The following is a 13,612-nucleotide window of genomic DNA, read 5'->3' on the forward strand; positions in this document are numbered from 1 at the left end:
AAGTAACCATAATGATTAATTCTGTTGCCTTTGGTAAAAGTATTTAAGATTGGATGCACAGCTTTTAAGCTCTTTTTGATAAGCAGTCATCAATATTACTGGATTCCTACCTAAGTTACAAAAAATGGTTGTCTTCTCATACACCACACAGTCTGTATCTAATCTGGTCTTTTATCTTCTTGATTGTTTCCTGTTATCTGAGGAAAGGAACATTGTGTTCAGCTCTGGGCCCCTCAGTTCAAGAAGGACAGGGAATTGCTTGAAAGAGTCCAGCACAGGGACACAAAGATGATGGAGGGAGTGGAGCATCTCCCTTCTGAGGAGCGGCTGAGGGAGCTGGGTCTCTTTAGCTTGGAGCAGAGGAGACTGAGGGGTGATCTCATTAATGTTTATAAATTTGTAAAGGGCAAGTGTCAGGAGGAAGGAGCCAGGCTCTGCTCAGTGACAGCCAATGACAGGACAAGGGGCAATGGGAGCAAGCTGGAGCATAGGAGGTTCAACCTGAACATGAGGAAAAACTTTTTTACTGTGAGGGTGCCAGAGCACTGAACAGGCTGCTCAGAGAGGTTGTGGAGTCTCCTTCTCTGCAGACATTCAAAACCCGCCTGGACGTGTTCCTGTGTGACCTGGTCTGAGTGATCCTGCTCTGGCAGGGGGGTTGGACTGGGTGAGCTTTCAAGGTCCCTTCCAACTCCTGAGATTCTGTGATTCTGTGAAATCCCTTGTAGTTTACACTGAGCGATACACCTAGATAGAATAACCTCCTTTTACCAATGAACAAAAGCAATTGAAGGAAGAGTGCACACCTTGATTACTATCACTTGCTTACACATTTATGCTATAGAAGAAAATAGAGCATCAAGCAAAAGTGACTTTAGGAGAGTTGCTTGTTATTCACATAGAACGTGTCAATGCAAATGTGCATTAGTTGCTTTTTGTCTCTTTTAGGAAAACATATCATCTTTTATTTCAAATAGATGGCACAGACAACCCTTTTTACTATTTGAAGACTGGTCTATTTTTCCATTTCTTGCATGTGGAAGTTCCATGAAAATTAAGATAAAAATGAGTCATGCTCCTCTACTCAATTGAATAATAGGGTATTCCAATTAAGTGTGCTTTGCAGTTGTCCTTCTAGTCTGGAGTTGCAATCACTTCCTTCTCTTAAGGAATAGGTGGGGCAGAAGCAAAACTAATTCACACTGCTTTGAAGCATCCTGATCTTTCACTGTTTTCTCTACACACATGATTATTCTTAATTGTATTAGTATCGTTTCTCTTATTATTAGCTCTTTGATGTATTTATTCATTTAAAAGGATTCACTGTGAAGAAATCACAGAGAGATAATTTAAGAACCTTATGATCATAAAAGCTCTGATTATAAACCATTTCATCTTTAAAAAATACTGTTATGAATGAAATATTTTGTTTTCAAAAATATTTGAATATTCAGATAGTTCTGCAGTAATGTGGTTTCCAAGACTTTCACAATGTGTTTACATTTTCTGCACATTATTGTTAATGTTATGTCAAAAGTGCTAGATACCTCACAAAAACATCTTGTATTGCTACTTTTGGAAAGGCTGAAGATTTGGTTTGTGTCTCAGCCCAAAGAAGGGAAGTATGAAGAAGGTGATTGAAAATGCTAGCTCTCTTTCTGAACAAATCGGTAGCTGCTGCTTGTTGCTGGTTTGCACTGAAAGCAATATGCTTGAAAATAAATAATTTCCAGGTCTTCAGTGAAGCATTAAGTCCAACAATTTTAAATTCCTTTTTTTTCTGTTCTTTTGATAACAGAATTCAATGTAAGTTGCAGATATGCCGGAGTTTTTCACGTTGAGAAAAACAATCGCTACAGTCTCACACGATCTGAAGCAGTTGAACTCTGCAGAGCTCTCAATAGTACCTTGGCAACGCTAGATCAGCTGAAGAAAGCTCATGAACTTGGATTTGAAACTTGCAGGTAAAGTAATGCTTGAAAAAGTAATATATCATGACAAGTCCATCCGTCCATGCTATAGTGTAATAATTACAGTTTACTTATATAGCTGTTAATCCAATAACTAGAATCATGGGTCGAGACAAGGATAGAGAGGGATCACTCACCAGTTATGGTCATGGACTAAAAACAGACTCAACTTCGAGAAAAAGTTACCAGTAAAATTAGAGTAGAATAGTAAGAGATACAGCCAGATCTTAAAGACAACACCTTCCGCACCCCTCCCTTCTTCCTGTGCTCAACTTAGCTCCCGGTTGCTTTACCTCCTCACCCAGCAGTGCAGGAGGACGGGAATGGAGGCTGAGGTCACCTCACCATATGCTGTTTCTGCCACTCCTTCCTCTTCAGGGGTAGGAAAACTTCCTTGCACTTTTCCTCTGCTTCCACGTGGTGTCCTTCCCACAAACTCCTCCAGTGTGAGTCCTTCCCACAGGCTGCTCCAGCACAGGCTTCCCATGGAGTCACAGCCTTCTTTGGGTGCAGCCAGCTTCTCTGGCATGGGGCCTTCCATGGGCTGTAGGTGGATATCTGCTACACCACTGAATCTCTGTGGGGTGCAGGTGGGTCGACCTGCCATCTCACCACAGGTTGCAGTGGAACCTCTGCTCCAGCACACATCCTCCCCTCCTTTTGTCACTGACCTTTGTGTTTGCGTAGTTGTTGTCTCTTATCAAGCTTGAGTAGGAGAGAAAAAATATACTGTATATAATCATCAAAATACATGCGGAATGATGAGTGAATAAGATAAATCAACAGACCATATACAAGTAGGTGGTTAATGGATTATACAATGTCAAGATCTTAGGCTCTGTTGGGAGTGTAAGTAAAGTACTTTATAATTCCACTTACAAGAGAGTTTCAGAATTGCAATTATCTGTATATATGAGCTCTGTACACCATAGATCCATTGTTTGACTGAAAGATACAGTAAAAATTTGTGGTTGAATGAATGTTGTATTGGAATATTTTAGTAAGCAGTCAGCTTTTGCAAAGTGATGTGTATTCTCTAAATTTGCTCAGATGTTATAAATTGACCCCCCCCTTCCACATTTCTGGGTGAAATGCCACTGAGCAATATGTTACACTCAAAGCAATGAAAATGTGACTCCCTGAAGAAAAAAGCAGCGAGTCTTTAGTGTCAGGTAATTAAACCTCACACTGAATAAAAAGTGCACTTGCCTCCTAGTCCCTCACTTTCACTGCCTTCCTCTGGAACCAATTGTCCTAGCTAAGAATATGGGTTTAGCTCTAGAAATTGCATCCAAAATGGTGTTGAGTGGCTGGACGTTCCTGTAGCTACACGAGAAAGGAACACCCGTCATATACACAAAGTATGCATAAACACATGCACTTTTAAAAAATAATGTGAGATGAAAATAACGGCATCTTGTAGCTTCTTCATGTTTGAGATATCTAGAATGTTTATGCCATCTGCTATAATGTGTAATGTGGTGTTTTATCCTCTGTTCTTCACAGATATGGTTTTGTAGTGGGGCATATTGTTATCCCACGAATCAATCCCTATCATCTTTGTGCAGCAAATCATACTGGCATTTACAAACTTTCATCAAACACAACTGGTCGCTATGATGCATACTGTTACAATGCAACAGGTATATGTATGTTTTTATGATGTATTTTAGATATAGGTTAAATAACAATAACATGTAATCTCCTATTTAAGGTACTGGTATGAGGGCTTCTATATTAAATATCTGGTTTTCAGCTGAGAAGAAATGCATTGTGTCAGCCTCTAGAAGTGTATCCATAATACCAGCAATGAATTTGAGTCATTTTGTCATTAGTGTGTTTTGAACAAAACTATTTTCTTGGGACTAACTGAGTAGCTAAAAAACGGTTCATTATAATGGCTCAGTGCAGTGAACCACTGCAGCAGTGAACCTAGAAGACATAACTAGGTAATGGTGCTTAGCTCACAATGGGCTTCTGTAGTTACTGTCGTTCTACAGTTATTTGTGTTAAGGGATGCTAGGATTGGCTGCCACCTGCAGCAGCTCAAAGGCCCAGAGTGGCCATCCCAGGCCTGTGGACGTGGGTGCTGCTCTCCTTGTTCATCCAGTATTTGCTCTGAGGCAAATCTCCATTCAGACTTTAGGCAGGTAACAATGCAGGATGGAATCCTGTGACAGATGCTAAACACAGTACTTGAAGATAAAATCTGGACTAACTTCAGGTTTCTTAAATATCAGTAGCTTGTTACATTCACAGTGGAAACAGAACTTACAGAAAGCTGTAGGCAAAGTTAATTGATTATTTGAATGGCAGTAACATTTTTTTTTAATTATGTTCCTGGTGGTCATATAATTAAAAATTGTCTTTTAATTGACATAGTATCAGATGAGCTGCCATCTTCTGTCCTGCTGCAGCCACCAGAGCTTTATAACTCCTCCTGAGTCTTACTCCCTCCTGGCACTATCAGCAGGTGGCTCGCACACTGGGCCCATGTGTGGCACTGCAGCCCTTTGGAGCAAGCCATGCTCACCAGACCAGGGTGCACACTGCCAGTGCAGGGCTCTCCATGGAGGGAATGGAGTCCTTCCAGCTAAAAAGGATTAGAGCTGTCACTGCCATCACAACAGTGAGGCTGGCTGCATTGAAACTGTGTCATGAGGCTATTATAACTGATGCTGATTGCAACCCTTTTCTGGAATGGTTATGGAAATGGAGAATTTTGTTGTTAGCTGACAGAACAATCTTGAAGCGCCCCACCTGGGAAGGAGCAAAAAAGTAGGTAGATCAGAGAATAATGTTTGATTTGGAAATTTGTTTTCAGTTGTCCACATCTGAAGCTGACATTTTGTGATAATGTACAATTAATATCGATTTACACTTTTTTCTAAGTTTACTCAGAGTAATACTTTCTATTTTTCTTCTTTTACAGAAACAAGGGATAAAGCATGTGAGCCAATTGAAAGCATAGATACTTCTTTCCTCAATAATCAGGGTGAAATAGGTACTGTATTGTTTAGAAATATCTTCAGCTTGTTTCATTTTTAGTATCTGGTTATCTTTTCTTGCACAAACAATTGCTAATATTAAAAATGAAGCCAAACATAAGAAAAAGAAATCAAGAGGAGTTGACAGCAATTAAAACAATTAGTCATTTGTCTTCCCCTAAAGGTGCTCAAGGTGCTCTCCTGAGGTTCTACCAAACATTTCTTTATATAGGTATTTGACATTTTTTTAGTACCTCAGAGCAGCTAATATTTCTTTGACGTATAAGACTTTACTTAAGACAGCAATCTTTCTCATTTGAGCTGCTGGATAGAAAAGCAACTGGAAGTGGAAGAAAACTGTCATAATATATTACTTGTCCCCATTCTAAAATTCCGATTAACTTTACAGAGGCCAAGATTTTGTGTTCAAAATCAAACTGTCTGTTCAAAATATTTGATGCAGAGTATGCTCTATATGTTTGACAATGTTAAGGTTTAGGGCTTGCCTGGCCACTGAATGATTGACAAATGCTCTCTATTAAGCCCTCTCAGCTCTCAGAAAGGGAAGTGAAAGAGAATAAAGTAGAGAGACTTACAGGTTGGAAAAGAAAACTGAAACCGTTTTAGTGACACAATAACAATAAAACACTCTCTATATATATGTGTAAATACATTAGCATATATACATTATTCAGTAGTGTATAGTCTAGACAGATTAGATAAGATGGCAAAAATGAATGAATTTATATTAATCCACCACTGTTTCTCTTTATATTTTTGCTATGGGGCTTAAACTGTTTAGCATTACTGAAATATACCTGTGTAGATCCTTGATAATATCAGCTGCTTAATTTCCTCTTTCCAACAGTCATTGACAATGCAGATGGCTCACATTATAATGCAGATGGCACACGTCATAGTGGAGAGTCCTCAACCTCCGGTGTGGATGATGACAATGTAGGTAGTGGATCAACACATGACACAACTCCCATGGATACCTCCATCAGGAGATCCAGCCCCTCGTACTATGGAAGTGCTACTCCAGTCTCACAGTTGCCAGATCATTCTTCTGGAGTGGGTGAAAAAGAAATTCCTAGAAAAGATCCTGGTAAGGACAGTTGGTTGCCACTATATCCCCTTTAAAATAACTGAGTGAAGGATTACATTGCTAGTTGAAGGGTATCATGAGGGAATGAGAAGTGCCATCTCTAATTTGTATCCTGAAGAAGTAAAAAGAGAATGTGTGTCTTTGAAAGAAAACATAAGCATTCTGAATTTCTACGGATTTTTTTTTTATTGTACAGGAGTACAAAAAAGTCACACAACATTGGCATATTTTCCCATGTAAACCTTCCCAGGATTTGAAAATAGATGGCTATAAGAATTTGCTCTTGTTCTTATTAAGATATTTATTTCATTAAAGGCTCAAAACATATCTAACTGTGGACACAGAGAGGTTAGTGAAGCTGAGGGTATGGGTATACAGAGATAAGGATAACATTCTCTTATCTGTTCTCTAAAAGGATGAATGAGAACGATGTCTTCTTACTACAGCATATTACAGAATGCACAGAGATAAAAATGTAGAATTAAAATGTTATTAATATCTTTTGCCTTTAGATGGTAAAGCCAGATTCTGTTTTCATGAAGCCCTACCAAATACAAATGCCATACTGCCATACTCTTTTCTAGGACATTCTGCAGTGTGGAAAGTTAGTGAATTAGAATGCCTTGCCAGTATCTTGCTTTCTAGTGAAAATGCCATGTATATTTATTACATTTTTTATGTTGCATGTGTGCCTGAAATTATCAGAGGTCTGAAAGACTAACTCCCATTGAACCTAAGGGATACAGATATACTTCATCTTCTAAGTACAGTAAAGTTTACTGTCTGACCTCTGACTACAGACTTTCTATCAAATCACCAATAACTTACCAGTGAAGGATACCAGTAGTTTACATAATTGTCCTCAATAAATACTGAAATTAAAAAAACAAAAAGAGCAGTAGCATTAGGATTATAACATGACTTTTCACTGGTGGTATACTCATAGGATTTTATGCTTGTTTTTCTATGTTAGCATCATGAAAGGTAAATCCTAACATTCTCTTCCTAAGGAACTAGGATCAGAGCCGTTCCCCAAGGTGTATGCCATGTATTTCAGTTGTTTGCCATGACAGCTCTTATCAGCTCTCCTTATATGCAGAGTTCAGATTTTTGGACTAAAATTACTTCATTCATTGCTCTAGAGTCCCTGTCCAGGTTGCACACAGGTACAATTAGAGTTTGAATCACATGAACAGATCATTGCCAGAATGTTTGTTATCATTGAAAATCATAATCCTCTTGAAATAATCTGTTTTGGAGATATCCTTACTATGTTAGTAAAGCAAGGCCATTTAGCGTTGAATTATATGAAGAACCTAGTCTGTATCTTTCTTCTCTCTTGCACCAATAAATGAAGGAATGAAGCTTGCGGTATAGAATAACTGAAGTAGTTGTGAGTGCTGAGTTGTAACTTAGCTAATGAAATAGTAATGATTCATCTGTATTAGCTAATGAAATAGTAATGATTCATCTGTCACCATACAGATGATGCGTTTTATCCTGTATCAACTGACGTCTCTTTGGTGACAGAAGCTGATGATTACCTTGAAAAAGATGGTGGACAGTATCCTGCAAGTACTAGTAAGATTTCTGTTTATATTAACTACAACAAATATAGGTTGCGTAGAAACTGCTTTCTTCTTAGAGCAGGGCATTCTGGTAAGTGGTGAAGTATACATGAACTCCAATTTTGGAAAGACATTGAAAGACAGTGCTTTCCAGACTGGTTAAGTCAGAAGTAAACTTCACTCTCTAGGATAAGGGGAGCAAAAATGTTTACTGTGTGTTTACTTCAATGTTATATCCGAGTTCAAAAATACTGTTGTTTCAAAAATATTGTCTGTTGTTTCCCACTGCTCTTTTATCACACCAGTTTACTCTATAAGGCACCGCAACTTAATGCAACTCGTTATCACTTGAAGTCAATTTATTTCTGAGGTAGAAAAGGATGTTTTTGTCAATTTGTGATGAAATTTTCTATGATTCTAATATATTTATAGTTGTGAATGTGGGTAATCCACACCAAAACCATGGCCTTGGTCACTAAATCAATGCTTTAAGTGGCAGTTCCAATTGCCAAGCCACTTGTGCATGGCAAAAAATAATTTTGTCCTTCTTGTTGGTAATATGCATGAGAAAGAATTGGGGCCTGTGGTGGCTCCACAGGCTGAGGTCTCAAAAGAACAGTAGCCATTTTCTCTGCTTTGTCCTTAAATAGCTGTACTGAGTGGGAAAAACTGCTCGTGATGTTTTTATCTGTGGTGCACAGAAGCTACAGCAACTGAAAAACTTTCCAAGTAATCTTACACATTTTTAAGTGGAACGATACGTATATTCACTCTAGTTCTTAAATTTAGAGTGTTAAATATCTTTGTCCCAGAAGAGAAAGTGATCCTGAAGGGAGAACATTTTAATTATGCAGATGAGATCTACAGAGGCATTTTGTAGTAAAGATTGAACTTATAGCAATGACAGTTTCTTCCTGCTGCCTCTTTTTTCCCCACCATGGAAGTCCGTGATAGTGAGAAATTTGCTTAATTGTTTCTTTGTTGCTGATAGATGGTCAAAGGGTCTGTGTGAATTGAAGAGGCATTACCCTTGTTACTGTATTTAGAAATCACAGGATAGAGTAAGAATTACTTATTAGTTAGCAAAAACTTACTAAAACCTAGAAATCATTCAACCAAGCATCTTGTCTCAGAGAATGTGAAGGTTAATACACCTTATAAATGGAAAAAAAAAATCTCATGTTGATTTTCCCCAAAAATTTTTAAAGGAAATAGAGAATTTTCTGGTGCTTGTTTGAAGTGCAATGTTTTGCTACAAAGTATTGCCTGTAAGGGATGGGGGAAATACCGCCTGGTAACAGTGGGGAGTTTGCCTGGTTGATTCTGGTGGTGATTTTTCAGTCATATTTATTTGCTTTTGCACACATATGTTACTTACTGATTCCTTGTGCAGATGTTCCTGTACCCCTTGCAAAAACCTGTGCATTGTTTCTAGGCAGGAAAGCTTGTGGCTTTCCTTTTACTACTTAATTATGCAATGTATTTATCCTAAATACGTATGTCCCTTCCTGTTGATAACAGCTCTCTCTCATAAGCATGATGCTTTTGCAGAGAGAAAACTAGAGCTATTTAAGATTTTAAAAGATCAGAATAATTATAGAGCTATATAATAAAAGAGGCCAATACTGATATGTGTCTCACAGAAGTGATGACATTGGCATGATTGCTTATTGGTTTAGGGTTGATCGATTGTTCCTCTGGAAAAAAAAATTATTATGAAGTTAGCTGGGCTTTTCTGATAGCTTTAGTTGTTACTCAACAGCATCAATTTAAAGGCAAACGGACACATTTAATTTAATTTTACTGCATTACAAATGAATGAGCAATTTAGCACTCCTTTCAGAAGTTAAGAATAAACTATGCATCTCCATGAGACGTTATCAAGCATAGGAGAAAGTTCTATGGAGAACAAACAAATAAAAGATAAAGCCATGCCCCAATGTCTGCTATTTACATTGCGCAACATTGCAGGCTCTTTGGAATAGCCTCGCCACAATTTAATCTCCTAGAGAAAAATCACACAGAAGGGAAACTAGAAAATTAATAAATAAGTAAAGAAAACTAGTTGGCATGTATCTTCAAAAAGATATGTGAAAGTGAGAAACAAAACCAGTGGCTTTCCATCTATATTACACATCATTGTAAACTTAAAGTTTGGTGAAAAGGTGCCTAGCTTGGTCAAAACACTTCTTTGCTATGGTTTTGAAGTGAGCAATTGCCACAGCTCCTTCTTCCTCAGATGATCCCCTTTCGTTATTGCACTGGCTTTGGACATTATTGGTCATGTTCTCCATCAAGTTCGGAGTCCAGATTAATACACTGCCAGCATTTTGCCATTGGCTTTCTCTCGTGGGTGAAACAAGTTTTTCTCTTTGTTATTAACAATTTACGGTTCATCTGTAGATGTGCCATGGATCAGATGTCATAAAATTCCATTGCTGATCGATGAGATACTTCCCTAAGTTATCAGAGCTAGTTACTCAAACAGTAACCGTGACACATTTGATTCATCTGTATATAATAGATATTTTTATGTTTGGGTAGATTTTCTTTTTATTTGGCTTGGAGCATTCCCTGAAAAAAATCTCAGCAATTAAAAAATTGTCCATACTTTGGCTGATATTACAGGATCTGCATTGACATTTTGTATGTGGAAGGAAGCCATGAATACATACTCATCACTTAAGAAAATGAGCTCCTAAGGCTTGTTGTGGAAAGCAGGTAGAGGTGAGAATTTTGCTGTGACTACAGCAAGTCAGATGGCAATTGTTTAGTTATTCAGTTATTTTTGTGATAACCACTTCTTTTGCCATTATAATTTTGTTTGCATTTCCATTCCAAGGCTCCAAATCTGAGACCAGATGGGTTTCCATGGTCTGTTGCTTAGAGATCAGATTTTGAATGTCCAGGTTTCACATTTTCTGACATCAGTGTCAGAGTAGTACTAGCAGTATTAAGTTTAGGTAGCTATTAGTGACTGTGAGAAGAGACTATATGTTCAGTCAAGGACAGCTTTTCAGAAAGGCAAAATCTGTTAGGCTTTGCTGCAAAACTAGCTACGCCTTGAAAAAGTGCAGTTTTAAGTCCATACACTTAGTACACTTTGCAATTTACAGATAAGCAAAACATAACTAATGCAGACCGAAGAAGATCAATTTCACAGAATCACAGAATATCAGGAGTTAGAAGGGACCTCAAAAGCTCACCCAGTCCAACCCCCCTGCCAGAGCAGGATCACCAGACCAGGTCACACAGGAACACGTCCAGGCGGGTTTTGAATGTCTGCAGAGAAGGAGACTCCACAAGCTCTCTGGGCAGCCTGGGCCATGCTCTGTCACCCTCACAGTAAAGAAGTTTTTCCTCATGTTCAGATTGAAAATTTATTTTATTTCTTTATTTTATTAATTTATTAATTTTCAGATTTATCCTATTTGATCATTAGAATGAAAATTCCTAGGTTTTGCATTTTCCAGTGCTTTCATATATTGCACAAAGATCAATGAAAACTAGTGTTTTTGATGTTAGACATCAAGGTATTTTTCTAAATTAATTATTTAAAGACTTTTTCCTAAATGAAAATGAGTACATGAAATCTTTTCCTCATCTTCAAGATATAGAAGTATGATGGTCTAAATGCTGATAAAAATATTGCTTGTGAGGAATTGCCAGAATAAAAATAATTCAGGAGAAACATTTTTACGTAGATTTTACTTTCATTTGGTGAATATGTGTATGACTTGAAGTGCAGCTCTTCTTGCAAATTCTGCTTTTCAGTTTAGTGATAAATAACTTCCTTAGCAGAGAGAAAGGTTAAACTATCAACCTGCTTGCTTGAAGGATTTCAGTTTCTATGATGTGCATACTTCTATTAGCTTTGAATGCTTTTTGTCAAAATATTGGGGTGTATTTCACACACAGTACATATTTTTATCTGTCACACCTGAAAATGCTATGCAGAATTCATTGAATTTACTGTACTTTCAGAGCTGGTAACACAATCTTATACTTTAGTAGAATGTTTCAAACTTCACTTACAGTAAAAGCATTGGATACTTTTGCTGTTGGAGAAATGTAATGATACCACAGGTTCACCCATTCACATGTGTACTCACATCCATCTCTAGTGGCATAAGCATTCTCAGGGTGCTGGTGCACTTCACTTTGCTGGAGGAAAAGTGTTTCTCAAGAAATAATGGCAAGATCTTGGTTAAATGAACCCTTTCCTAACAGCTCCAGGGCCTTACCATGACAACCTGGAGAAAGCCACCACCCAATCTCAGTGGAGTCCATACTCAAACCACTGGTGGTGGTCAAATCCTGGAGAGAAGACACAAGAACCCACGCAAGCAACCAAGGGTAAAGAATGTCATGCTTTGGGGGTGCCTTGATTAGGGACTGAATAGCCAGAGCACAAGGGCAGCAAGCTTCAGAAGCATTGAGTGAAAGGGGGGGTTGAATGTGTGGTATATGTCACTGCTTTTTGTTACCATGTGTTTGAAGTGTAAAAAGCCTGGCCTCTAGCTAACTGTGCATTTGGTAGTGATGGAGCAGCTGTCCACATTATTCATGTACTGCAGAGGTATTCTGCTTGTCTGAAAGGGATGAGCGTGTGAGTCATTTTGTGAAGGATATACCTGGGTTTTCCTTTTTACCTGTTTGGAGACAATTTAGAAGTAGACTATTCCAATGGGAAGGACTTGTGGGAGGGAGAAAGAAAATATTTTCAAGCCAGTGCACTGTGCTTGCTCTGCTAGAAGAGGACAGAGCATGGTTAGTGCTGCGAGCATGCACAGGGCACTGAAATGTAGCTAAGAGCCACAGTGGGGCAGCTTCAGCAGGGCCATGGCAGAGCGATGAATCCTTTGTGGGTGGAAGAACCAGAAGGAGATATGGACTGTGGGAAGCACAGTGCTGTACACTCTCCTCTCTGACTGTAAGGCTACGTGTAGGGGAGACAGGAAAGCATAACTGCTGTCAGCAGAAGACCTTGTGGGTTAGGGCTTCATGGCAGGTTTAACATCATCACAGCAGATGTGACCTCAAGTGGCTATGGTTCGGATGATGAAGACTCTTCAGAGGAAACGATTTACCCAACAGTGTTTCCAGGCTGGGATGGGACTGTGACCAAGCACAAGTATGCTCCAAGTACTAGTAAGGAACTTCCTTTCCCTTTGGATGGTTTCTTTCTCCTTTTTTAATGTCCTACCCAATGTTCCTATATTCTGTGAAAATTGGATGCTCCTCTCCTTGACTGTTCCTTCAGAAATGTCTCTTTTGCAATTGGAAAAGTCATGAGGCCCATATCAATAGGATGATTATGTCTTCTATCACCACTAAAAATTAATTTCCTACTACTTAAAATCAGTTTCATGCCTATTTGAATTCATGCATTCACTCATAATTTTCCAAGAAAAAATTATCTTTTTTCTATTTTTAATTTTTTTTTAAACAGTGTTAAAATAATTCCAGTTCATATTATTTATATTCTGTGTCTAAACAATAGTAGACTTCTTGTCCACGGAAGATGTTCAGGCACAATTTGGGGATGCCACACCCCAAGTGCCTTTTTCATTGGGAAGTGTCAGCGAAACAGTCTCATATTTCCTACCTTCCACACTCTTGGCATGCACTTTTCTAACATAATCTCATTTGTTTTGTGACCTTTAATTTTTAGGCATGATCCAAGACCATAACTCAAATATTTTTATATGTAGCTTTATTTTCCTGATGTGAATAGTTCCACAGTGATCATCTGATAGCTTTTTTTTGACTAAAAAACCATCCATACCCGAAATAATTTTGTCTCAAAAATAGAAAACCACTACATATGAGGATCAAAGCCAAATGCTGTGTTACTGATGCACACAGTCTGCTGCTTGGCCTTGTGACCAGGCAATGGCCCCAGCCCTGGGTGGTTTTTTTAGTGTAAATGTTGTCCTTAATGACTACACTCTAATAATGCTCTTCTTTCTACAATAA

At 38.3% G+C, this 13,612-nt stretch overlaps 1 protein-coding gene across 1 annotated transcript in view; it reads left to right on the forward strand.

Annotated features, from left to right (window-relative positions):
• Positions 1–12,784, forward strand: part of LOC104548278 (CD44 antigen-like) — a gene marked incomplete at its 3' end in the record, with an annotated part of 33,511 nt that extends 20,727 nt beyond the window's left edge. Inside the window, exons 2-8 of the mRNA XM_010194257.1 lie at positions 1,799–1,964; positions 3,477–3,613; positions 4,903–4,974; positions 5,826–6,065; positions 7,551–7,724; positions 11,864–11,989; positions 12,632–12,784. Coding sequence (XP_010192559.1) covers positions 1,799–1,964; positions 3,477–3,613; positions 4,903–4,974; positions 5,826–6,065; positions 7,551–7,724; positions 11,864–11,989; positions 12,632–12,784 — 1,068 coding nt within the window. The remainder of the gene's footprint in view (positions 1–1,798; positions 1,965–3,476; positions 3,614–4,902; positions 4,975–5,825; positions 6,066–7,550; positions 7,725–11,863; positions 11,990–12,631) is intronic.
• Between the last annotated feature and the right edge of the window lie 828 nt (positions 12,785–13,612).

The sequence above is a fragment of the Mesitornis unicolor genome, unplaced genomic scaffold, assembly GCF_000695765.1.
Source record: "Mesitornis unicolor isolate BGI_N332 unplaced genomic scaffold, ASM69576v1 scaffold4101, whole genome shotgun sequence".
In the NCBI taxonomy this organism is placed as follows: domain Eukaryota; kingdom Metazoa; phylum Chordata; class Aves; order Mesitornithiformes; family Mesitornithidae; genus Mesitornis; species Mesitornis unicolor.